The sequence below is a fragment of the Gopherus evgoodei genome, chromosome 2, assembly GCF_007399415.2.
Source record: "Gopherus evgoodei ecotype Sinaloan lineage chromosome 2, rGopEvg1_v1.p, whole genome shotgun sequence".
Lineage (NCBI taxonomy): Eukaryota > Metazoa > Chordata > Testudines > Testudinidae > Gopherus > Gopherus evgoodei.
In genome coordinates, this window is record NC_044323.1 from 212,273,264 (window position 1) to 212,300,518 (window position 27,255).

The 27,255-nt window shown below is 42.3% G+C and overlaps 1 protein-coding gene across 5 annotated transcripts in view; it reads right to left on the minus strand.

The window, feature by feature from the left end:
* The window catches only part of ROCK1 (Rho associated coiled-coil containing protein kinase 1), a 199,002-nt gene that overhangs the window by 28,004 nt on the left and 143,743 nt on the right, over positions 1 to 27,255 (minus strand). For all 5 annotated transcript variants that reach the window (XM_030552885.1, XM_030552881.1, XM_030552882.1 and 2 more), the window contains 6 exons: positions 19,562 to 19,650; positions 18,734 to 18,922; positions 17,826 to 17,991; positions 10,237 to 10,307; positions 1,672 to 1,760; positions 62 to 140 (listed from right to left, as the gene is read on the minus strand). In XM_030552885.1, coding sequence (XP_030408745.1) covers positions 62 to 140; positions 1,672 to 1,760; positions 10,237 to 10,307; positions 17,826 to 17,991; positions 18,734 to 18,922; positions 19,562 to 19,650 — 683 coding nt within the window. The remainder of the gene's footprint in view (positions 1 to 61; positions 141 to 1,671; positions 1,761 to 10,236; positions 10,308 to 17,825; positions 17,992 to 18,733; positions 18,923 to 19,561; positions 19,651 to 27,255) is intronic.

Sequence of the window (27,255 nt, forward strand, 5' to 3'; positions counted from 1 at the left end):
TGGAAAAACTTATAAACAGACAAATTATATTGATTTTTTAAATTATTTAGGCTCTTGTTACCTGGAATATTTTAGGGATTTCCTCAGTTTCTGCTCTATATACATCTCCTTGGGTTACAGGTCGGACATGGAATAGTTTACTGAAATTATAGAAACAAAAGATTTGGAAAGTGTTAACAGAGTATATATCAAATCTCTTTATTAAAAACTGTTCTGGATATAGATTGGAGGCTCAATCTTATCACTCTAATTTCATGGGAAAAGTCTTTACTCATGCAAGTTGTCCCATTGATGTCAGGACTATAACATGGATTTAGTAATGTGTTTATACAGACTGTTTGATCCTTCCTACACAAGGAACACCAAAATATGTTCTAACATGGGAAGAGGACCACTTTATTAGGCATGCATTATCCTGCATAGCAAATTTACCTGTGAAGATAGGATGGGAGTTTTACAGCCTCAAAGTAATATTATGAGGCTTAATTCATTAAATGTTTGTAAAGTATTTTGATAACCTTGGATGGAAGACTATCGGAAGCGCAAAGCATTTATTGATATTGGGCAGGATCACTGTTTCTCAATTGGTCAGCTGTGAATGCCAACATGGTCATGTAGAAAATCAGAACAGTTATGAGACACTGAAAATTTTATAACAATCCAAAGCAAAGAAAATCTCACTTGCCCCACTCCTCATGCCTCCTTACCCTTCAAAACAGAGTATATTCTGTCAATATCTCAAAAACACACACAAAATCACAGACTTATGTCTTTTATACATTTTTTACTCTTTTATATTAAATGTAAGGTGGTAGTGTAAATTTTTGACTTCAGATAAGGAGTGGACAACCTAAAAAGTTTGAGAAACACTGAACTAGATCAAACCCGACTCTTGCTCAGAAATATACTAAAGAGGAAACGGTGTGGTGATGATGGAACACAAGGCTCTGGAATCAAGGAGACTTTCCCTCACCTTTGTGTCCTAGACAAGGGCCATGTACAGTTGCGGTTCTTCTGTTTAGGGAACACAAGGACTGTTCCCTCAGTGCAGCTCAGGGAGCATAAATCATCCCAAAAGGGTCAGGGAGTCAGGGCCATAGCTTCATGTCCCCCTCCCCTACCGATCTGGCTGGCCACAGAAAGGAGAGAATACTGCCATCATACAAACATGTGATGTAGTGCATGTGTTCCCCTGTCCCTGTGCTCTTCATGAGATGATGTGGCTCTGCACCACCCTGAATACAGCCAATGGCTAATCCTATTCTCATCATATTATCATGTAGTTCATTTGTTTCCATTATATTTTATCAAAACAAAACAAGACACTGGAACAGAGTAGTCTATTTTTTGTCAAGGTCCAAATTTCTTGGTCAAGGTATAGCCAAGATCCATTCAAAAGCATCTGGCAGTCCAGATTTGGCCAACAGTCCATCTATTGACTACCTTTGCACTACAAATTGTTACTGAAGTCTAAATGTTTAAGATACTAGAAACAAAATACTTCTATACATCTTGAAGTAGGACAGAACCATGAATCTTCAAAAGGCCAAAGCAGACTCAAGGTTGTTTACTGTATCTTGATTCTGAGTTTTCAGATTTGTTGGTTACACTGTACATAAAATGCTTTTCTTTTTTTTTTTCCAACTTCAAATTAACAGTAGCATCACTTACTCGATATCTAGTACCATGGATGGATTGGACAGGTCCTTGTCCTTTTCATCATTATAGAACAAAATCTTTTTACTGCTTACCACAACATACTGAAAGAAAAGGAAAGGGAAAAAGGTTACACACACAAACTCTCTCACACACAGAGTTATGTACCAGGAACTGGAGTTTTTCCAAGATGAACCTCTGCACTCTCTCACTATTGGGAGATGTGCTAGTAGTTTAACTGGGCTGGCTGAACCTCTAAAAGCAGTGACCACTGCAAGTTCCAAGGCACTCCCTCCTTGCAAACTTTTTGAAGGTGAGGCAATAGAAAGGAGTAAGATGCTTTCAAATACTTCTGTTACTTCCACATTTAATTCTACAGTCCAGTAGCAACAGGGCTCTGGGAAAGTGGGGAAGGTAGGAAGTAGTATGAATGTGCAAAGACTCATCTTTAAGAACTCCAGTTACTGGTAAGTATTTTCATGTCTTCTTGGAGCGGGAATCTGCATATTCCCACTACTGGGAGCCTAGTAAGTGGTACTTATCCTCCCCAGAATGGTCAGGTGAGGAGTCCTATTTAAATGGGAACTGTAACATAACTCTCCCAAACTGAGCATCAGCTCTTGATGCCACATCCACAAAATAGTGTTTTGGGAATGTGCTGACCGATCTTTACACAGTAGTTTTCCAGATCTCAATTACTGGGATATACCTAAAACAAAGCATAGAAGTTGCCTTAGCCTTGGTTGAATAGACCCCGAGCTCCTCTGATAGAGCTCTACGAAATTTACAGCAAATCTTAACACACAGTCTGGTCAACTTGGACACCTGCCAAATTGCTATGATCTGACCCTTGCAATTATCACCATTGGAGAAAACCTAGGTGAATGCTTATATTCTTTTGACATATTTAAATAACACACTAATGCCCTCTTTGCCTCTAAGTAGAAATTTCACCTGTCCTGGATAAGAGTGAGGCTTTCAGAAGAACACTCACACATTCAACTTCTGATTGAGATGGAAAACTGTTACCAGCTTATGAAGAAATTTTGGAAAGACGTGAAAGTCCACTTTATTCTTATCGAAGACCATAAAGGAAGGATTGTCTATAAGTAAGGTTATGATTTTGACATGGAAATTTTTAGCAAATGTCATGGCAGGAGTGTGGGGAAAAAAAAGCATTCAGTCACAGACAGTACGGTGATTCTACCACACATTCACCCCGCACTGGAGGCTCCTGTCCCACAGTGCTAGGCCCAGCTCCAGGCATGATGATCCAGTGCATGGGGTTGCAGCACAATCCAGGTTCGGTCCATATGCCCCTTCATCTCCATCAGGATGGATGAGCCGTACATGAGTGATGCTGCTACCCCATGTGCCAGGCCACAAACTCTTGGGGGCCATCTCAAATGTGTTTTTACTGCCATTTCCAAGATTCACTGACTTTATTCAAATTCACACTTTTTGTGACCACTGTGACAAAATTGTATCCCTATTTACAAGAATATGTAGCCCATTAACTCTCCTATTATGGCTATAATGAAAGCTGTTTTAACAGAGAGGAACAGGGAACATTCTTTCATGGGTTTGGAAAGATACTTCATATGCCTTACAAGAAATAAATTGAGATTCTAGGTAGAGACAGGGTCTTTCTCTGGAGAAAAGATGTTTATCTGAATTCTGAGAAACCTCTTCACCAAAAGCAACTGAACAGAGACTTAGCTGATGAGGAGAAATGACTTCCTGATGTTCCTTGACTGAAGAAAGTGACAATCCAGCAACTTGAGGTACAGTAAATATTCCAGAAAAAAGAAGGAACAAGTGCCAAGGATGGAGCTACACTACTTGTCACAGCCCACAAAAGTAATAGAAGGAAAGGGCTGACAGCTTTCTGGAGATCCAGCACCTCAAATATTCTGGTTGAACAACAAAGCTTTGAAAAAACTGGAGTCAAACATCCAGGCTGCTAGATGGATTACCTTTGAATCCAGATGGAGTGTCTTTGATGGATCTGCCCTCTCTGTTGTGTCAAAAGATCTGGTGTAAATAGTAAAAATAGGTGTGTAACCTGCAGTGTCTGAAGATCCAAATACCACTGGAGTCTGGCCTACACTGGGGCAATGAGAATAACCTTGGCCTTGTCCTGTCAGATGTTTTGTAGTACTCCTGGTAGGTAAACAGAGTGAAAGGCATGGAAGAGACTCATCCCCTTGAATTTACTAGAAAAACATTCATAATGGACCAAGGGTCCATACCTGTGCTGGAGCAGAACCTCTGACATCTGGTGGCAAACAAATTTATTTCTGGATGCCTCTAGTGAAGGGATATTCATTGCATCACTGACTTCTTTGGGGTCCTACTGATTTCAGCTATGTTAATCTGCAAGGATATTGTCCTTCCCTGCCAGATGGAGAGCTACATTCCCAGAGGGTCACTGTCTCCCTGCAAAGTTTTCAGGAGTGAATCTTTTCTTGCTCATTAACATAGTACATGGCCATGAAATTGTCAGTGGCTACTGTACTACATATCCTTGAATCCAAAGAAGAAACTACTTGAGAGTTCAGTAAGTCACCCACAGCTCCAAAGTCCTTCCCAGATTCCAGCAGCCATGGATTCTGAAGCACTGGCAGCGAGTGCCCAAAGAGTGACAGTATCTGAAACATTGATAGAGCTAAAGGGGTGAATGAATTGTTCGTTGTCTCTGACTCCACTAATGGAATACAAAGCATGTCTTTGGGTTATATCAGCAACAGGAACTCGTCTAGCATGTGGGATATTGTGTCTTGCCAACCAATGTTAGAAAGGTGTCTCATTCTCAGTCATGCAAATAGAGCTTGGTAAATTGCTGAGACCATAAAGCCCATTAGTACAAGGAAGATTATTACTGGCTGGGACAAGTTATCTTTCAAGTATTCTATGTCATGTAGATCTTGAGGCATCTGTTGTATGGAACATAGGCCACACTGGGACTTAGATCTGAGTAACTTTAGTTGGCCAAACGTTAAATGAAGGGTAGCATTACTAAGAAATGCTCAAAGCAGCTTTCTGGCTTCTAGACAAAAAGTTGTTAGGGTAAGGTCATCCATTTCCCTAAATTCTGCATCTACTTCCCCAGTATCATAATTAACTTACTGTCATGAGGATGTAGGGGAAAGAATGGATATGTGAATGCTGACAAGTCATAAATTATAACAATTAAGACATTTATGTCTTGGGTGTAAGTGGAAATTTGCCTACCAGCTCCTTAGCACATGGTACCTTCTTGCATCCTGCTTTTGAGATGCAGCTATTTGCTATTATCAGCTAATTCTTGCAAGACACATCCACACTAACCTTGAAAATGATTTCAAGATCAAGATACCAGGCCATTGGCTCCCATCAAATTATGGCTACCAGGCTATAACACCTAATTGGCCTTAGAAGATATTCAGCTACCCCGAGCTGGCGTAAAGGGACACTGATCCTTAGAACAGATCCAAGCTATGCAGAAGGAAGGGGTTGGGGGTTCTCTCTCACAACAATGACCACATCCAAAGTTGCACCCTGCTCTTTTCCCGGGACTGACCATCCAAGGAAGAGGTGAAAGACTGACCATCAGCTAAGCCAAACCTAAACTCTACAACTGAGAGAGATAAAAGAGATCAAGTTTCCCTGCCTACATGTAATAAGGTCTCCCTTAATATTTAAGGTCTCCCCTAACATTGATAAAAATACTGGCAAATATTAGCTTAGATCCGAATTAAGACCAATCCTGTGAGCTAAAAACTTTGAGAAGATGGTGTGACAATCTTTCTTTACAGCAATTTGATGATGATGGAATCATTCTAACACTCAGTAGTATGAGTGACTGAATGTTGCATGTCCCCCCCATGCTCTCTGTGTCATTAACTGTTCCCCAAAGCAGTCACTACACCCCAAGTCTGTTATCTAAATAGTAAGATCTCTAAATTAAACCAGTGTCATTTTAAAACTGCTATACGCATGTAATTCTAGAAACCATTTTATATCTGTGTAAGATTGCCAGAAGGATGGAGACATTGCTACTTATTGTAGTAACTGGTAAGCCAGATAATTGAACCATTGATGTATTGATTATATTTCAATTATAACATAAATATGACTAGTGCATTATATTACTGTAAATTAGGTTAGGAAAACAAAGTTAAATTAGCTCATGACATATTTTGTCTAATCACATATTTGTTTTTATAACTACTTGCTTAATATTTTAATACATTTATAAAAGATAGACTGGTTTCTATCTCAAAACTTCAATGCAGACAAAATAGCCTACGTAAAAGAAAAACATGAAATAATTAGCCATTCCTGAGGACATCCTATATTTATTTTAATTACTTAAAACAACACCCTATTATTCCTGCACTGTCTTTGGAGAGAAAATGCCTTTCTGTACACCAAATCTAGGACTGAAGTGATTAGAAGTAATTCATTGAGCAGAAAGACTTCTTCTAGTTGACAAGGTAACCAACTCCTGACGTAGTTTGCACAGTTTCTATGGATATGTCTACACAGCAAAGAAAAACCTGCAGCTGGCTTGTGCCTACCTTGCAGGGTCCAAGAGACTGGGCTCTAGCCTGAGTCCAGATATCTACACATTAGTGAAACAGCCCTGCAGCCTGAGTCCCTTGAGCCCAAGTCGGCTGGCACATTCCAGCTATGCGTGTAGTTGCTGTGTAGACATACTCTATGAGAACTCCCAGGGACGGCATCCTGAGCAGCCAGTCATTGAGACAAAGGGAGAATGATCATCTCTACAGGTCAGATGCCACAGCAGACACACACTTAATGAAGAATCAAAAAGCTATAGGGAGGCCAAAAGGGAGGGCCCGTATTGATAGTGGTCTTGTCTTACAGAAAAGTGCAGACACTTCCCATGGAAGGCCTCATACTAATGTGAAAATAGGTGCCTTAGACTGAGACACTAAACCAATCTTGAAAGGATAGAGATGAGATAATGGAAGTCAAGGTAAAAGGTACTATATCTGAATTTTCAGATGAAAGAATTCAACTTCTTGAGACCCAGAATAGGTCAAAGACCTCAGTCTTCCTTTGGGATCAGGAAATATCTGGAGTAAAACTCTTTCCCTTTGGACTCTGCCAGAACACATCACACTGAACTTCAGGAAGGCCACACTGCCAGGTCAAAAGGAGACTGTGTAAAGGATCTTTGAAGAAGGATGAGGATGTGGCTTGGGGAAGTAGCATGGAATGAAACTGGTTTGCATAATTTGATTGCATGAGTTCCAAAATCCAAATATCCATGGTGATTTTGCAGTTTGTTATGTGAAAGAGTGCTAAGTGGTCTTCAAACGGGGAAGAGAACCAGAAAACATGGTTAAGATTGGTTCTAGGTTTTTGGGCACCCCATCAAATTTGAGGTCTCAGGGATGATAATGGAGAAAAGTAAATGGCAGAACACCTTTTCGTCACTTTAAAGCTATAATTTTCTTCTGCTTCTCTTGTTAAGGGTCCTACTGATATGATATCTCTTCAGATGAATAGATAATTTTGCCTCCCTTTGAATAGGAGAATCTCCAGCTGGGCTCAAACTCTGAGGATAAATCAGACTCTCTCAGCCACGTGTACTGTTTGTACTAGCCATTGGGACTTCCTTGGAAGCAGCATCTGACAAATCAAAGAATTCCCTAAGAGCATATCTGTAATTAATTAATCTTTGTGATTTGGGCCTTGGCTAAATTTCTCCAATCTTTGGGTGAAGTCTGGGTGAAGACAGTCATTTTGTCCCACAAGAAGTACTGGTTGCAGGACATGACAGATTAGCAGTTTGCCACTGACTGCTTAATGTGGCCAATGAAAGACCTTTCCAAACAATACTGTCTAGCTTCTTGCCCTCTTTGTCTGATGGGGTGGAATGAACTCGGCAACCCATAGGTAGTTCCATAACTGTGGACACAAAAAGAATTTAGAGTGAGGTGGGTACTGGAGAACATGAAACATTCAAAAGTTTTATCAGCCTTTTCAGAAACAGGCTCAGATGCTGGATTAATCCAAATACCCATGTCTGTTTGCAATTAACCATCCAACATGGAAAAGGTTACTTTTGCCCTTTTGCCAGATGTGCGATTTTCTGAAATGCCACTGCAGATATGTTGAGAGTGATAGCCATTCTCACCACCAACTCCTGAAACTGACAAAGGTTCTCTGGAGAAGATGTGAAAGAGGCTCCAACATTCTTGTGTAGGGAGGTTGAAGAAGTCTGAGCACTGTGATCCAAAGCTGGATTCATAGCGGTGATATCTATGGCTGCATCCAGCTCATATTAAGACAGCTATTTGTGATCCACATGAGAGACTGATCTAGTGGGTCCAGAACCGGCAATGGGTACAAAGCTTTCAGCTCAGGAAGAGCTTTTTTAATACTGCCCCAACAAGAAGGATCCTTGTAAAACACTAGAAAATCATTACCTCCCTTGTCTCACCCCATATACAGATAGGTTGGAGGCTAGTGGAAGTGGGACATCATCACAGGCCCCATTATTCACACTGGTACCTTGAAAACATGCCAGTATCCTCAATAAAAATCCAACCAGGAGGGGACTGAGGAACCTGATCTGCATTCATGCTCCAGTCCAAGTCCTACATCTCCTGGACACTTTTGATGTCTCCCAAGGTGGGTGAAAGAGGAGAGCAGTCAACACATAGATAAAGATCAGAGGGTGGAGTCAAAGGGAGATCCAAGAGTGCTTCCTTGGGGAAAAAGCTGCCCCCAGAGATCATTTCCTGAATAGCGGTCTGGCTAGACCTTTTTGCTCCTGGAGAAGGAAGGACTAGTAGCTGAAGGTCTCTGAGAGACTTGCAAAGAACACAGAGTTCCAGAAATCTTGAGTATGCACGATTTAGTTGTCACAACCGCTTGAATAAGGGTCACCTTGAGCCTGTTCTAGTGCTCCTTCTTCGCTAACAGGGTGAAGAGCTTGCAGACGGAGCATCTAGTAGGCTTATGACCTTCCCTCAAGCAAGCCAGAAACCAAATATGGGCCTCTGAAACCAGCTGGGCAAGAAATACATCTCTTAAGCCCCATTCCTTTTATGACAAGATCCATCATTACATATCTGCAAATTTATGGCAGGCACAAAGAGTCATATAGGGTTTGAGAATTACCTAACATTTCTAACACAAAACACTAAAAACTACTAACTTATGGCATTAAGAAATTACATTTCTGTAATGCTGTTTAAAGACCCAGCTGAGGTTCCTGGTCTGTACACTACCATGGCTGGAAGGAAATAATGTGGTTCAAGCACCTCACACACCCCATTATAGACTTCACTCCAGAATGTTTGATGCTGGGGGATGCAAAGGAGGCACAAACTGCTCCAAGGGTTTCCACTGGTCCAGCTGCACTACCAGAACATTTCCCAATAGTGGAAAATATATAGAAATTCACTCAAACAAGAAATGGGATTTTTGTGCACAGGACCTAGGACAGTTTTATGGAAGAACCCCCCTAAAGCTTGACAACTGAATATACAATAGTCCCTGCATTAGTCTTAACTAGACTTGGCAGAATTAGATCTTTAAAATTATTTTGACAGATTATTTTTAAATTCTTAAAAATAAACTGATATCTTTATTTTTTTAATCAACTTAAATTTTTGTTGCAGGAAATTATGGGAAGGTTAGACAATGTGGGGAGGAGTTAGACAATTATTTAATGACAGTAGACATTGAGACTGAAAAAGTTAAAGCACGATAACTGTTAAAACACAAACTGTAAACATCACGTCGAAATATATGAAGTAAATATCCTTAAATCAAACTTGAAAGTTCTCAATCAGAATTTTTTGCCTAAGTATCTATTATTGATGGAAATATTTTCTCATGTTTGTGTGCGCACAGTGAAATCCATATTTACTGATATTTACCAATAAAAATATAATCCTTCCAAACTCCCTTAAATAAAAAGCTTAGGCCTGGGTATCTACATAATTTTGGATCTACTTGATACTCTCCTAACCTTCTTTAATACTGCTATGGAGAGATGCAATGAGCAGTTAGACACTAATCCAAAGCCTATTTAAGTAAATGGAAATTTTCGAAGGATATTAGATTAGGCCCTTATTAAACAATGGGTATGGACCCCTATGTAGCTTCTTTCACCTGTAAAGTGTCTTCTGTGAACTCAGAAAGGAGATGGGGAACATTTAGTCCTTAATTATATAATCATACTTATACCAAATATGACAGTTATTCCTCTGCAGAAAGCATTGTGAAACATCTTCACATTGCTGGCAATGCTTAGTTGCCATGAAAAAATCCCTAATATTGCAGTTTGAAAAAATACAAACAAAACAACCAGAAAATCCACAATCCAGACTTAGTCCTTTCTGAAAAATCTTTTACTGCATAATTGTAGACATCAGATGGAACCCTGAATTTTAAAGTTGTCTGTGGTCTTCCTGCAATAATGTAATACGTATATACTAAATTACTCAATTTTTTTTCTAAATGTAAACTGCACAGTTAATATTAATATTGACATATGCTTAAAGAACTCTATTCAGGGATGGCAGGGTGGGGATGAGGGGAATCCTTTCATACCTGCTTTTTCCAGCCATGTCGTTTTATATTTCCTTTGTTTGGTATTGAAAGCCAACCCTCAATTCTTGACTCTGTTTTAAAACACATGGAAATTAAACAGTCTTAATAGATCATAATAGAACAAAATAATACAACGAAGCGCACTCGACTTCATGCGGCAATAGGCAATTACCCAATAGATCAGCAAAGCAGGAATTAAAAGAATAGCTAAACAAAACAAGGATATAAGCATTTATATTTCATGCTTCATCACAAACTAACATTTTACGTCCACACAGCTATTGCAGAAAAAATATCAAGCTGTTTTCCATAAGGCTAATATCTAACACCATATTTAAAAAAAGTCAGACATGATGCTTTGGTTTGAAAAATATGCTGCAGCTTAAATGGAAGATAAATAAAAGATTCTCAATGTAAATATCGTTTAACTTTCAGAGTGGCTATATGAAAATATTAAGCAAAAAGATGTTGCAAGTGAAATAAACCAGAGCCATAATTTACAAAACAGAGAAAGCGCACAAGAAAACAAGCAAAGGTATGCAAGTATACCATTACTCACAGAAGATAAGAATAGAAGATAAATAAATAAGGAATGCAGGAAGAATCAACTAGACACAAAGAATAAGAGACAAGCATTTTATTTGTTTTTCAAAAGGACAATTTTCTGATGAGTATTTTGATAATGTATTTTCCCACAATATAGTTAGTGAAAGAACAAATCATCATTTTGAACAGTGATAAAAGAACTGAGGTTTCCCACACTGGCACTTAACATTTTGTTGACACATTTTTGGCTATCACTATAGAAAACTCTAGCTATCTGATGTTCTAAATTTATTTCTATTGTTTGGGATGGATTTTAAAAAAATATGTATGAAACTGATAGTAGTGAAACATTGTCTTGCTTTAAACTGAGTTAAAATGACATGATGGATATTCAACATGGAAAATCTATTTTATAATTACTTAAGCATAGCTTTATAAAAGGAAAACAAGTAGCATAAAAAGTAGTTTGTTTTTTAAAAAGTTATCAGAGAACAGTAACATCTATGTATAAATTAATCATTCAGCCATACCAATGAATCTGATGAAAATAAGGCTAACAGCATTTCAATATCCCAAGAACATCAACTAAACAAATTAGTTACAACTTTCTATCTGTATATTTCTCCAACAAACACCACCACTGCAGGGATAATTCTGGAAAGCAGTCAGTGAGATTTAGCCACTGCTGTGAAAATACACCCAAATATTTTTCCAAACAAGGTTCACATATTTTGTTGACTAAAATTAGGAAGAGTTTTGCCACCCTAATCTTCCAAAAAGAAGAATTATTTTGTATGCTTTATTCTAGTGAAATGGTAACATTTCTTGCATTAATGCCTACAATAAAGACAATGTTATATAATCACTTAAAACTGAGTTAAGTATCAGTCATTGGAATTCTCTTTTATTCTCTTCTCCACACTCTACAAATGTTCTCCAAACCACTGGGAAGAATGCAGTCATTAAATCTTGAAATTCAGATAGGAACAAGTGCATGCCAGCATTACTCTTTTGCAATCAGAAATTTATTTGCATGTAAAAGCCAAGGAAATTCCCAAATCTCTGCTTCTCACATCTTTAAATATATACACATACATTTTAAAATTCCTCCAAAAAACACTCTCTTTGTTCTCTGACTCAACATTCAATAACTTCCTAGCAGGGAATATATCTCTACAGCAGTCGCACTTAAGAAGTTTCTTCTGTTTTGAAATATATTGTTCCTGTGGTATTCCCAATTAAGCAAGAATGAGTATCACTAAAATTGGTGTAATTTCTGAAAATGTAAAAAAAGTTAAGAGGTTCAATCCTCAGCTGCAAACAGAGTAATAGCTGTCATGAAGATGAATTATAGTGACTGAAGTAGTCCAAAAAAAGGACAACTAAAGGATCTTTAAAGGGAATTTGAAAAGTCTGAAAGATCTGCTATTTCCAACTGATTTGAAGAAGAGTGACACTGAGGTTGTGCCCAATAAAGATACTTATTGTAAGCAAATTACAAAGGCTTCTGTTTCAGCATGTGGCCTGAGTTCCTTGTCAAAGTAACTAGAGAAAGACAGGGATATTTACAATCTTGCTCTGACTTGGTTGATGTTCTTTTCTGTGCACCCTCTGACAGAACTGTTCCAGTGTGCAAAGTACATTTGTATAGGGAATGATTTTCAAGATACAAAGCAGCGCCTTGCAGTGAAGATATGTGCTCCTCAATGTCAGGCTTTTCTAGGAGGCTCACTAGTGGAGTCCCTCAAGGATCGGTTTTGGGACCGATCTTATTTAACCTTTTTATTACTGACCTTGGCACAAAGAGCGGGAATGTGCTAATAAAGTTTGCGGATGACACGAAGCTGGGGGGTATTGCTAACACGGAGAAGGACAGGGATACTATTCAGGAAGATCTGAACCACCTTGTAAACTGGAGTAATAGAAATAGGATGAAATACAATAGTGAAAAGTGCAAGGTTATGCATTTAGGAATTAATAATAAGAATTTTGGATATACGTTGGGGGCGCATCAGTTGGAAGCGACGGAGGAGGAGAAGGACCTTGGGGTGCTGGTTGATAGCAGGATGACTATGAGTCGCCAATGTGATACGGCTGTTAAAAAAGCAAATGCGATTTTGGGATGCATCAGGCGGGGTATTTCCTGCAAGGATAAGGAGGTGTTAGTACCGTTATACAAGGCGTTGGTGAGACCCCATCTGGAATACTGTGTGCAGTTCTGGTGTCCCATGTTCAAGAAGGATGAATTCAAACTGGAACAGGTTCAGAGACGGGCTACAAGGATGATCCGAGGAATGGAAGACCTGCCTTATGAAAGGAGACTCAAAGAGCTTGGCTTGTTTAGCCTGGCCAAAAGAAGGCTGCGGGGGGATATGCTTGCTCTATATAAATATATCAGGGGGGTTAACGTTAGGGAGGGAGAGGAATTATTTAAGTTTAGTACTAATGTAGGCACGAGGACGAATGGGTATAAACTGGATATTAGGAAGTTTAGACTTGAAATTAGACGAAGGTTTCTAACCATTAGGGGAGTGAAGTTCTGGAACAGCCTTCCGAGGGAAGTAGTGGGGGCAAAAGACTTTCCTGGCTTTAAGACAAAGCTTGATAAGTATATGGAGGGGATGTCATGATAGGATTGTTAATTTGGGCAATTGATCTTGGATTACCACCAGATAGGTCTCCTCAATGATCTGCGGGGAGATGTTGGATGGCATGGGAACTGAGTTACTGCAGAGAATTCCTTCTTGGGTGCTGGCTGGTGAGTCTTGCCCACATGCTCAGGGTTTAGCGGATTGCCATATTTGGGGTCGGGAAGGAATTTTCCTCCAGGGCGGATTGGCAGGGGCCCTGGAGGTTTTTCGCCTTCCCCTGCAGCGTGGGGCGCGGGTCGCTTGCTGGTGGTTTCTCTGCAGCTTGAGGTCTTCAAACCAATTTTGAAGATTTCAATAACTCGATCCTGGGATAGGGGTTGTTATAAAATTGGATGGGTGGGGTTCTGTGGCCTGCCTTGTGCAGGAGGTCAGACTAGATGATCAGATTGGTCCCTTCTGACCTATGAGTCTATAATGAGCTCTTGAAGGAGTACGCATTTCCTCTCAGAGGGCTGGTCTACACTACGGAGGGAAATCAATCTCAGATATGCAACTTCAGCTACGCGAACATAGCTGAAGTCGAAGTATCTTAGATCGAATTACTCACCGCCCTCATGGCGCGGGATCGATGTCCGCGGCTCCCCACGTCGACTCCGCAACTCAGGTCGGGTTGGTGGAGTTCCGGAATCAATATAAGCGCGTTCAGGGATTGATATATCACATCTAGATGAGACGCGATATATCGATCGCCGAGCAATCGATTGCTACCCACCGATATGGCGGGTAGTGAAGACGTAGCCAGAGACACTGATGGTGTCACATAGGTTTCTTTAGACTTTCATTTATTGTCTTGTTTTAATTTGATTTAACTGATTGCCAGTAAACTTAACCAACACAATTGTTAATGCAGGTTTAGTCACTTCACAAACATTTGATCCAGGACAGAAATATCTGGTGTTATCCTGAAGAAGTAGCTCAGAAAATATGCGATGTCTGGGCCAAGGTGGAACAGTCATCTCATAGTTCTGCTGAGACAGTCTGCCTTCATATTAAGGACACCCTACAGGTGTCTGGCTCTGAATGATAGAACATGTTTCTGCCAGTCTGAACAGAAACAAGTCAGCCCGGTGCAACCATGTCTCTCTAGTCCTTCCTTGTCAAATGAGGTAGGATATTGTGGTTATTTTTTTATTTATTTATTTATTTTTAAACACAAGGGTAAGATGTTCCTGTTGAAAGACTAACTGAAAGGGAACAAGTGCAAGGCAGATTGTCCTCAATTTCAGAAAGTTTATGTTGCTTTGCCTTTCTTCCCAGGACCACTGTCCCTAAGCTAATAAGTGCTTCCATCTTCTTATGTGAATACTGCTCTAGATTCAAACCTGCAGCAGAAAGCCCTTCAAGAATCTCTCTTGATTTGTTGGTTAAAATGAGTATGCTAACCAGCTGAGGTACCATCACTTTAAATTCCAGTGTATTTTGTATTCTCATGGGGTATTTTGCTGGGATACATCCCCTCAGTGTTTCATGATCCAGCAACCCTGGGATAGGTACACCAATATGCAAAACCATCAGTCCAAGGATATTTAGAAATATTCAGATTGTGGTTTGCCTGCAGTTTCAGATTTTAGAAATTACAGTTAAATATGTTCAGTTTTTCTTGGGAGACTTATATAATGTCATTAGCTGAGTCTATCACTACTCCCCAGGCAGGAATTTCTGGATTATGTTCTAGGACAGTGTTTGGTCACTCTTTTGTTGGTTTACCATAAATAGATGTTCATAGAGAGAGTTAGAACAGTTATCTACACAACCCTTTATGTCCTGAATGAATTGACATCTCAAATAAATGCAACATCCAGGAACAAAGTGGATCCCTGAGTAGTAAAGTGTGGCAACAATGGTCACTAGCACTTCTATAAAGACTCAGGGGTGGCTGAAAGACTGAATGGCAGTACTTTTTACTGGTAGGCTACTGAAGCCAGTGTAAACCTCAGAAACAATTGATGGGTGGACCTGACTGGAATATGCAGAAAGGCCTCTGTCAAGTTGACTCTACAGAAGTTAAAAAGTATTCCTGGTTGCATACTGGTAAAGGCTGAAGGCAGGATTTCCCCTTTTTAGGGGCATTTGTTGAGTGGTTTACATAAAAACATAAGAATGCCATATTGGGTCAGACCAATTGTCCATCTAGCCCACTATCCTATCTTCTGATATCAGATGCTTCAAAGGAAATGAATGGAACAGGGCAATTATCGAGTTGTCTAGTCCCAGTATCTGGCAGTCTGAAGCTAGGAACATGGGGTTGCATCGCTGACAATCTTGGCTAATAGCCATTGATGGACCCACCATTCATGAATTTACCTAATTCTTTTTTTTAACCCAGTTATAGTTCTGACCTTCACAATCTCTCCAGGTTTTGTGGTTCAGTACTGCCACAATTTTATCTTCGTGATTTTATCAACGTAAGTAAGATGGAGTTAAAGCCCTTCAGAACCTTTCTTGTGGGGAATCTGGCGGGGAACCTCCCTAGTTTGGAGTAGATGAAACACAAGTGTGTACATGGTTAGAGCTAATTATTGAGTACTTTTGGTAGTTTAGGACTGGATATAATTAGAACTAGATAGTTCAAGATTGCCCTTCCTAGGCAACTTAAGACTTCCAATATGTTGACCAATTTCAGGAAAATGTTATGATTTCAAATAAGAGCTCAGAAATTAGGCAGAAGGGTTCAATGGAGATTATTTTCATATAGGAAATACTGTTGAACATAGGACTGCATGCCAGTTAGTAACATGAGGAAAGCTGCCAGCTGAAGGTCTCCGATCCCTTTTCAATACTTTAGTAAATAGTATGCATTAAGAAGTGCCATGAAGGAATAAAGCTACTTGAAAAAAGACCTGGATATTACTGACACTTTTGAAACAACAGGAGAGTTCCTAGAATCTGACACATGGGGAGACATATTTCTATATGGATAGGATGACTGTAGGAGTCACCACCAACAGATTTGGGAGGGGTTTAACATCAAATATACCAATATCTGGAAGATGTTCCTGGAACAAATACAGCAGACATACACCCTTTAGGTTTTAAAATGTCTGATTATTTTACAGTCTGATTTGTGCTAGAAGCCAGAAGACTTATTACGCAGTGCAGCAGTTGTGAAGATTTTGACACAACATTAACATTAAAAACACATTTTAGAGAAGGTATATAATTTAAAATCAACATTAAAATAAAATAAAAAAAATTAACTAAGGGAAAACATGACACCAATGCAGACAAAGAGGAGGGAGGCCACTCTCTAGAAGCATTCATTAATGATTGTTACATACCTGAAATTCAAGATGTCAACCATTTAAAGATGTTTGGAAAAACTGCAGTGTGAAGATCTAGGCAGCGGAAAGTGCATCAATAGGAAAAGAGACATGCCTAAAATGTTTCTTTTACATTACTCATCCATTGAGGTTGTATGGTCATGTGTAAACCAAAATCTCTTGTCTAAAATGCTCGATGACATAGGTTCTAGCCTTATTTACAGATATTTAGATTTATTTTGCTGCTGTGTATTCAGATTTTAAAGTCACATGACAAGCATATTTATTACTAATTTCACAAAGAAAATTATATCACTGTATATAGAAAATAAGCCTAATAACTTTACCTTATGGGCATTTTGCAGCACAGCATATTATTTTTGAATGTTGTTCTGTAGCAAAAATAAATCTAGTGTGCTGGCATAACAGAGATTGGGTTATACTCTTGCAGCACCACAAAAAGTAATCAGTATCTGCAACAGCAGTTCTCAAACTGCAGTCCATGAACTATATGCTCATGGTCTGCAAAGAGATGGTTAGTAACCTGATGCTCTCTCTGTTTTCATCTACTGAACAACAACATATAACTAAAAATGCATTAAATATTTTCCTAACATTAACCTTCCAGGGAGGCAATTTTTGTCACTGCCACAGCGATGCTATGTGAACTATAGAGGAGGTGGTCCATAAGGCAATTTTGCATTACAATATGGTCTACACTATAAAAAGTTTTGAGATTCCTCATTTACAACACATATCACATCCATTATATTCACACCGTGCAGCAACAATAATGACAGCTGTAAAGATGGCCTCTTCCACTGAATGGAAGTGATGGCTCTAACCTGGGAAGATTGATTTCAGATGAAATGAAGACAGTCCTCTATACAAAGCTAGCCAAGCTATGAAATCCCTATCTGGCCTCCAACATAAAAAGCTAACACTATTATCCTGTATTCAGGACTTCAACAAAAGAAAAAAAATAATTTTATTTTAAAAAACAATAGTTAAAATAATGGAGGGGGATGCAGAAAAGGTAAAGGAGAAGCCATTTTAAAAGGTGATGGCCAACAATGTCTAAGACTAAGTGTATATATAAAAGACAAGTTGTCCAAATGCATAATTCTCTTACCTGTAAGGTTTCCATCAGTTTCATCTGGCTGGAGGCTGGCAACACTGGTTGAGTCCATTCCTTGCTGAAGGTCCAAAAGTTTACTACGCAATTGTTCTATATCACTCTCTTTACTATCCAGCTGCATCTGAAGCTCATTCCTATACGTTGACTCTTCTGCTAGTTGCTGTATTTACATATCCACAGCAAGCGTATGATCCAAAGGGAACATGGAAACAAAAAAAGGTATTGAAAAAATGAAGAATGAATTATGATACATTACAAGCTTTCAGTAAATCTATGGATTAATTTGGTAACATTATTATTCATTTAGAATCTTTTAATATTTTATTACAATAATAGAATTATCTGAATTGGTTTGGGCTTCTGTTTGAAATTAAAATATGCTAATTAAGCAATCAGCCCAGTTATCAAGGATTTGTGGGAATGCATTAAATTAGGAAATAGTCTGATTAATTTCATTAATCAATGTTTTTCTTAAAAAGAATATCACCAAATATTAAATCAAGCCATTTAAAGACTAAATTAGAGCAATAATAATTTCTTTAATTTGTAATAAAGCAAGCTAAAGACCACATAAGGAATTTTATACTAGAAATAGTATACTGTAAACTATTGCCAATTGTTTTGCAAAAAATAAACTATATTATTTATATCATTTTTTTCCACTGTTTAGTCAGTCAAATGCATGGCATCAGATTTGTTCCCTGGCAACTGTCACAATGAAATAGGTTTATAAAGTAAATTCTGCTGTATTAGAAAACATAATCAGTGTTTGGACAGGAAAAAATGTGCCTTCTAGTACATATATCCGGCTCATATCTGTTACTTTTAAGGAAGATAATGTCTGCACTATCTTTCCCTTTGGACTGGATCACAGACTACCACGAAAAAGGAAAAGGTTTTACCGCTTGCATTTCATTAAGCTCCTTTTGGTATTTCACTACCATCTGATTGTATTTCTCTTTTTCTTGATTAAGCTCCAGCTGTAGCTTTCGGTTTTCTTTTTCTTTTTTCCTCAAATCTTGTACATTAGCTTTCTTTCTGTCTATTTTAAAATCTTTCCGATTCATTATCTCGGCCAATTTGTTCACAGCCTGTACAAAAAAAGCACATGACTTACGAGAGATGCTATATACATAAGTTTTTGTAAAGAACACAGAAGTTTCTCTTGGGCTACAGAAGTCCATGTTATATTTTAGCATGACATCATATTAAATACATACATATAGAACTCCCTGCCTTACTATCCCCTTGTTACTGCAGCTGTCAAACTGACTGCTAAAATACATATATTTCAGTAAGAAAAAGTAGAAATAAGAAGTAAAATGTAACATTTCCAATTTTGGAATAGATTTTTTTTAAAAATGAGCTGAGACCATGTTTAAAAAAGGGTAGATTTCCCAGAACATAATTAATTATACAAGTGAATGCACTGGCTACAAAAAAGCTCCTCTTAACATGTTGTCATCGGTGCGTCTGATCCTGCAAACCCTTACTGTCTTGAACATTCCTTAATCAAGTGAAAAGTTTACAGGATCAGAACCTATGCTTTTAGCTATATATTACACTAATACAAAGTTAAGACTTATAGATCATCACTAATACAAATTTCATCTAGCTATAGTACTGAGAAGTAATCACACAAAGAGTAATTCATTAAAATTTGATAGCTATTTTTCTGGCATGCCACAAGAAGTCAACATGCTCATATTAAAATGTCTAAAAATTAATACCTGTATTTTAAGAGTTCTTTCAGTCTGAAGATTCTTCTCATAATGCATTCTAATATTGTTGATTTCCTCTTCTTTCTTCAATTTAAATTCTGTTAAAAAATACCATTAAACTTTCTAAGATCTACATTTTATGGCAAGAAGTTTTTTAAAGGTCATTCATTTCTCCATAGTATGTGGGTTTTTTCCATCTTACTGTTCTTTGACTTTGAATACAAATAGACATTTTGTAACCATAAAAACCATTTATTTAATGATACTGGAATATCATAAATATCTCACCACACAATATTTTAGATAGTGCAAGGGTAAAAAGCTATATATCTATATATTTATATCACTAGCAATCACTATATATGCTTTTTACCCTTGTACTGTCTATCTAAAATATTGCTCCAAACATACTGTTACAGCATTTTTGACCACTACTGTACACTGAGCAGAAGTTTTCAGAGAACTGTCCACAGCGACTCCAAGATCTCTTTCTTGGGTGGTAACAGTTAATTTAGAACCCATCAGTGTATATGTATAGTTGGAATTATTTTTTCCAATATGCATTACTTTTCATTTATCAATATTGAATTTCATCTGCTATTTTGTTGCCTAGTGATACCGTTTTGTGATATCCTTCCAAAGTCTGCTTTGGACTTAAACTATCTTGAATAACTCTCTATCATTTGCAAACTTTGCCACTTCACACTTCATCCCCTTTTCCAGATCATTTATGAATATGCTGAACAGCACAGATCCCAGTACAGATACTTGTGGGGACACTGCTGTTCACCTCTCCCCATTGTGAAAACTGACCATTTAGCCATACCCTTTGTTTCCTATCTTCCAACCAGTTACTGATCCATGAAAGGACCTTCCATCTGATCCCATGACTACTTAGTTTCCTTAAGAGCCTTTGGGAGGAATTATAAAGGCTTTCTGAAAATCCTAATATACTATATCAACTGGATCACAATTCTCCATAGGCTTGTTGATTCGTCTCAGAGAATTCTAATAGATTGGTGAGGCATGACTTCCCTTTACAAAAGCTGTGTCGACTCTTCCTCAGCAAATCATGTTTATCTACATGTCTGCTAATTCTGTTCTTTACATAGTTTGTACCAATGTGTCCGGTACTGAAGTTATGCTCACTATCCTTTAAATGCCAGGATCTCCTCTGAAGCCCTTTTTAAAAATTGGTGTTACATTAGCTACCTTCCAGTTCTCTGATTCAAAGGCTGATTTCAGTTCAGTATGTAACTACAATTTCATGTTAGAGTTCCTTCAGAACTCTTGGATCAATACCATCTGGTCCTGGTGACTTATCACTATTTAGTTTTACAATTTGGTCTAAAATCTCTTCTGTTAACACCTCAATTTGGGACACTACTTCAGATCTGTCACACAAAAAGAATAGCTCTGATGTGGATATCTCCCCCACATTCTCTGCAGTGAAGACCGATGAAATTATTCATTAAGCTTTTCTACAATGGCTCTCTCTTCGTCAAGTGCTCCTTTAACACCTTTAGTAAAATCCAATATAGCTCCAATTAATTTTATCTTCTGCATAGGGATCAGTACGGGCATTTCTTTCCTAACAACCAAAGGATCTGATGAATATTGTTCCTCCACCTCTGCTATAATCTCCCACAAACTAATCAATAGTCCAAGTATGGACATACTTGTATCTCCATTTTTCTGAGGTAAGCTGATACAACAATTAGACACTTTGCAAATAGTCTGGCAGTGGCTGATAGGCTGAATGGTAATTGCCAGCCACAAACATCAAATATCATCTGTGGAATGGGTGGACTGTGATAAGGGAATGTGTCCTAAAGATCGAGAGCAGTGTACCAGTCAGTCATTTTGGCAGCGTACCAGTCAGTCTAGGGATGCAATGATAGTGGCTAGGAATACCATTCTGAAAAGACGGTTACTCACCTTTGTAACTGTTGTTCTTCGAGATGTGTTGCTCATATCCATTCCAGTTAGGTGTGCGCGCCATGCGCGCACACTCGTCGGAAGATTTTTACCCTAGTAACTCCAGTGGGTTGGTAGGTCGCCCCTGGAGTGGCGCCGCCATGGCGCTGAGTATATACCCCTGCCGACCCATCCGCTCCTCAGTTCCTTCTTGCTGGCTACTCCGACAGTGGGGAAGGAGGGCAGGTGTGGAATGGATATGAGCAACACATCTCGAAGAACAACAGTTACAAAGGTGAGTAACCGTCTTTTCTTCTTCGAGTGCTTGCTCATATCCATTCCAGTTAGGTGATTCCCAAGTCTTACCTAGGCGGTGGGGTTGGAGTGAGATGTCGCAGAGTGCAATACAGCAGAGCCGAAGGCTGCGTCATCCCTAGACTGCTGAACCAGGGCATAGTGGGAGGCAAAGGTGTGGACCGAGGACCAGGTCGCTGCACGACAGATTTCGTGAATGGGCACGTGAGCGAGGAAAGCAGCTGATGATGCTTGAGCCCTGGTGGAGTGCGCAGTCACATGGCCCGAGGGGACGTGAGCCAAGTAGTAACAGGCGCGGATGCATGATGTTACCCAGGAGGAAATCCGCTGCGAGGAGACAGGAAGCCCCTTGATCCGCTCAGCCACCACGACAAAGAGTTGGGGGGGGTTGCGGAATGGCTTAGTTCGCTCTATATAAAAAGCAAGCGCTCTACGAATGTCTAGGGAGTGTAGCTGCTGCTCCCTGCGAGACGAATGCAGTTTTGGGAAGAAGAAGGGAGGAAGATCTCCTGGTTAATATGGAAGGCCGATACCACTTTGGGGAGAAAGGCCGGATGCGGTTGTAACTGCACCTTGTCCCTGTGGAACACAGTATACGGGGGGTCCACCGTGAGGGTCCGAAGTTCTGAAACCCTTCTCGTGGACGTGATGGCCACCAGGAAAGTGGTTTTCCAGGAGAGGTAGAGAAGGGAGCAAGTTGCTAACAGTTCAAAAGGAGGGGACATGAGTCTGGCAAGAACCAGGTTAAGGTCCCATGTTGGGGCAGAGTGGCGTACCTGAGGGTAGAGGCGCTCTAGGCCCTTAAGGAACCTAGATACCATTGGATAAGAAAACACCGAGTGGCCATCCTTTCCTGGGTGGAATGTAGAGATGGCCGCCAAGTGGACCCTCAGAGATGATACCGCCAAGCCCTGTTGTTTGAGGGACCAGAAGTAATCCAAGATGTTGGATATGGAGACCTCGGCAGGAAGGAAGTTCCGCTCCACACACCAGCATGCGAAGCGCTTCCACTTGGCCAAATATGTAGCTCTAGTGGAAGGCTTCCTGCTACCCAGGAGTACCTGCTGCACCGGGGTGGAGCAACGCAGCTCACAGTGAGTCAGCCACGCAGGAGCCATGCCGTGAGGTAGAGCGACTGAAGGTCTGGGTGACGGAGCTTGCTGTGGTCCTGGGTGATCAGGTCCAGGTGAAGAGGCAGGGGAACAGGGTCGGCTATGGATAGGTCTAGCAACATGGTGTACTAGTGCTGTCGAGGCCACGCTGGAGCTATCATGATCAAACGGGCTTTGTCCCTGCGTGCTTTCAGTAGGACCCTGTGGACGAGTGGAAATGGTGGAAAGGCATAGAGCAGATGCGTCGTCCATGGCACCAGGAAGGCGTCCGCCACTGAACCCGGTGAGAGGCCTTGAAAGGAGCAGAACGTCTGGCATTTCCTGTTCCCTCGGGATGCAAAGAGGTCTAGCTGGGGAAACCCCCACTTCCGGAAGAGTGAAAGAGCAACGTCCGGGCGAAGCGACCATTCGTGGGAAAGGAAGGATCTGCTGAGGCGATCCGCCAGCGTGTTCCGAACTCCTGGGAGAAAGGACGCGATGAGGTGTATAGAATGGACTATGCAGAAGTCCCATAGTCGTAAGGTTTCCTGACACAGGGGTGAAGATCTCGTGCCGCCCTGTTTGTTTATATAGTGCATGGCTGTTGTTTTGTCAGTGAATACCAATACACAACGGCCCTGCAAGTGTTGTCGGAACGTCTGACAAGCGAGGCAGACCGCTCTCAGCTCCCGGACATTGATATGGAGGTCCAGTTCGTGAGGGGACCAAAGGCCTTGGGTGCATAGGTGCCCGAGGTGAGCCCCCCAACCAAGGGATGATGCGTCCGTTGTGAGGGATGCCGAGGGCTGGGGCGGGAGGAACGGGAGCCCCGCACACACCATGGAGGGATCCAGCCACCACTGGAAGGAGTCTAGCACGGGCGAGGGAATGGTGACGACCATGTCCAAAAGATCCCTGGCTGGATGGTATTGCGAGTTAAGCCAGAATTAGAGGGGCCGTAGGCGCAGTCTTGCGTAGTTCGTTATGAACGTGCAGGCCGCCATATGGCCCAAGAGAGTGAGGCAAGTGCGTCTGAAGTTAGCAGCACCGCTTGCAGTCTCTGGATGATGGCCATCAGAGCCTGGAACCGCGGCAGTGGTAGGCAGGTTTTGGCAAGAGTCGAGTCCAAGGTGGCACCAATAAACTCTATACTCTGAGTGGGGATTAGAGTCAATTTTTCCACATTGCTCATTAGACCTAGATGTAGGAAAAGGTTCTTGACAATGCAGACGTGACTGAGGACTCGCGTCTCGTAGGTCCCGCGGATAAGCCAGTCGTCTAGATATGGAAAGACGTGTATCCAACTGCGGCGAAGGTGGGCGGCAACTACAGCCATACATTTGGTGAATACTCTTGGGGCTGTAGAGAGGCCGAACGGGAGGACCGCGAACTGAAAATGCTGCCGGTTGACCACGAACCGGAGGAACCTCCTGTGAGGTGGGAAGATGGCTATGTGGAAGTAGGCATCTTGCATGTCGAGGGCGGCATACCAGTCTCCAGGATCCAGGGATGGGATTATGGTCCCCAGGGATACCATACAGAATTTCAACTTTACCATGTATCTGTTGAGTTCCCGCAGATCGAGGATTGGTCTGAGACCTCCCTTCGCCTTGGGAATCAGGAATTAGTGGGAATAAAACCCCTTGCCCCGCTCGTGCTCCGGTACCTCCTCTATGGCTCCTTTGGCGAGAAGCGTTTGCACCTCCTGTTGGAGGAGTTGCTTGTGAGAGGGGTCCCTGAAGAGGGACGAGGGAGGGCGGTGGAAGGGGGGGGTTTGAAATAAATTGCAGATGGTATCCAAGTTCCAACGTGCGTAGGACCCAACGATCTGATGTCAGTTGGGACCACGCAGGGAGGAAAAAGGAAATCTGGTTGGAAAAGGGTGGGGACGGATCCTTTAAAGAAACTGGTACAACGCCCTCGGGCGCACCTTCAAAAGGAAGGTTTTGGCCCGGAGGAAGGCTTGGAGGAGCTTTGGTTCTGGCCCCCTTGGTTGCCTGATCGCCAGACGGCGAGGCAGAAACGGCCGCCGAAGACAAAGTCTTGTCTCTGCCGGGGTTAAGGGTAAGGGCGGTGCTGTTGGGGTCGGAAGGGCCTGCGCGGAATTACAGGCGTGTGCATCCCTAACAAGCGCATAATGACCCTGTTGTCTTTTAGGCTCTGCAGCCTAGGGTCAGTTTTGTCCGAGAACAGCCCTTGACCCTCGAATGGAAGGTCTTGAATAGTGTGCTGGAGTTCCGGGGGGAGGCCAGAGACCTGCAGCCACGAGATACGGCGCATAGTCACACCAGAGGCCAGAGTCCTAGCGGCTGAGTCCGCGGCGTCCAGGAAAGCTTGGAGGGAAGTTCTCGTGACCTTTTTCCCCTCGCCGAGGATCGCCGAGAATTCCTGCTGTGCGTCCTGCGGAAGCAGCTCCTTAAATTTGTCCGCCGCCGCCCAGGTGTTGTAGCTATAGCGGCTAAGGAGGGCTTGCTGGTTGGACACCCAGAGCTGGAGGGCTCCAGCAGAGTAAACTTTACGCCCAAGCAAGTCCATGCGCCTCACGTCCTTCGATTTAGGGGCTGGGGCCTGCTGGCCATGGCACTCCCTCTCGTTAACCGACTGGACGACAAGGGAGCAAGGAAGAGGATGTACATATAGATATTCATAGACCTTTGAGGGCATCATGTATTTGTGCTCTACTCCTCGCGCAGCGGGCACAACAGAGGCCGGAGACAGCCATATTGTAGTGGCATTGGCCTGTATGGTCTTGATAAATGGGAGAGCCACTCTAGTGGTGGCATCGGATGACAATATGTCCACCACTGGGTCTTGGACCTCTGGGACCTCCTCGGCTTGTAAGTTCATGTTCTGTGTAACACACATGAGGAGGTCCTGGTGGGCCCTGAGGTCAATTGGAGGACGGCTGGTCGACGAGGTTCCAGCTACAGCCTTGTCAGGGGAGGATGAAGATGAGAGACCTGGAACAAGCGGGTCTGATGAGGGCTCCCCATGAAACATCGTCTCCGTCTCCCTGGGGAGCTCAGAGTCCTGAGGCTGGGTCAACCCTTCCTCCATAGTAGGAGGGGGAGGACGGGTAATCATGGCCTCCGGTGCCCTGTGTTCCGAGGCCGTCAAGCATGGTGGACCTGGGGGAGGGCCTTGGGCCTGATGGTATGCCCAGGGCGTCCAGAATCCCCACTGCTGCGGACCATGATCTTGAGGCTGGGGCTCGCTGAACAAGGCAGCAGGTACGTTGGTGTCCGGGGCGTATATACTGCCCGCCTGAGATGACAGGGACGGCTGTCGGGACGGCCATGGAGGAGCCGAACAAGGCTGGTATGAGTCCCTCGCTCCTGTCATTGGAGACCTCCTCGGTGTCAGGGATCGGTACCGGGAATCATATCGGTGCCGAGACAGGGACCTGCAACCAGCGCGGTGCCGGGAGGTCGACCTGGATCTCAAGCGTCTACGACGGGACCGGCTGCGAGAGTCTTGGTGCCGGGAGCGGTGTCTAGAGCCGGAGCGGTATCGAGAGTACCGACCGGGACAAGAGGTGGATCTGTGCCGTGAGTACAAGCGGTGCCGCCTGGGTGAGCAGTGCCAAGACTGCGAATGGTGTCGAGATCGGGACCGACCACAAGACCTGGAGAGGTGCCGAGACCTGGATCGGGACCGGTGCCGGCTTGTCAACTCCAGCGAAGGAGGCCTCATAGTGGCATGCTTGCCTCTAGAATGGAGAACCCGCACCAGCGGTGCCTGGGGTTGAGGCAGGGCCGATTCAGTCATCGCAATAAGGTCCCTGGCCGAGGAGAATGTCTCCGGCGTGGAGGAGACCGTCAGCTCCACCATGGGTCTCACCGGGGAGCTCTCCTGGACCGGACTCGACGGCGCTCTCAGGACCGGAGTCGACGGTACCACAGTCATCGGTGCCGCGGCAGGGGTAGGTGCCGGGCGATCTGCATGAGTCTGCACCGAAGGTGTGGAGGAAGTTGAAGGCCTTCGGTCAGGTCCCTGCGCCGGAGAAGGCCAGTGCCGAGGTGTCTTGGTGGGGCCGGCACGGTCCGGTGCCGGAAGAGCACTGTCAGCGCTCGGTGCCGAGGACAGAGGGTTAAGGGCTGCCTCCATAAGGAGAGTCTTTAACCGAAAGTCCCTCTCCCTTTTAGTCCACGGCTTAAAGGCCTTGCAAATGCGGCACTTTTCGGAGATGTGCAATTCCCCGAGGCATTTTAAGCAAGAGTTGTGGGGATCGCTTGTGGGCATCGGCTTTTCACAGGCCGAGCACGGTTTAAACCCTGGTGAACCGGGCATGGGCCCGGGTGCGGGGAAGGGCTAGAGCCCAAACCCCGCTAAACTATGTACAACAACAACTATAAACTAATTATACTATGGACTAAGTCA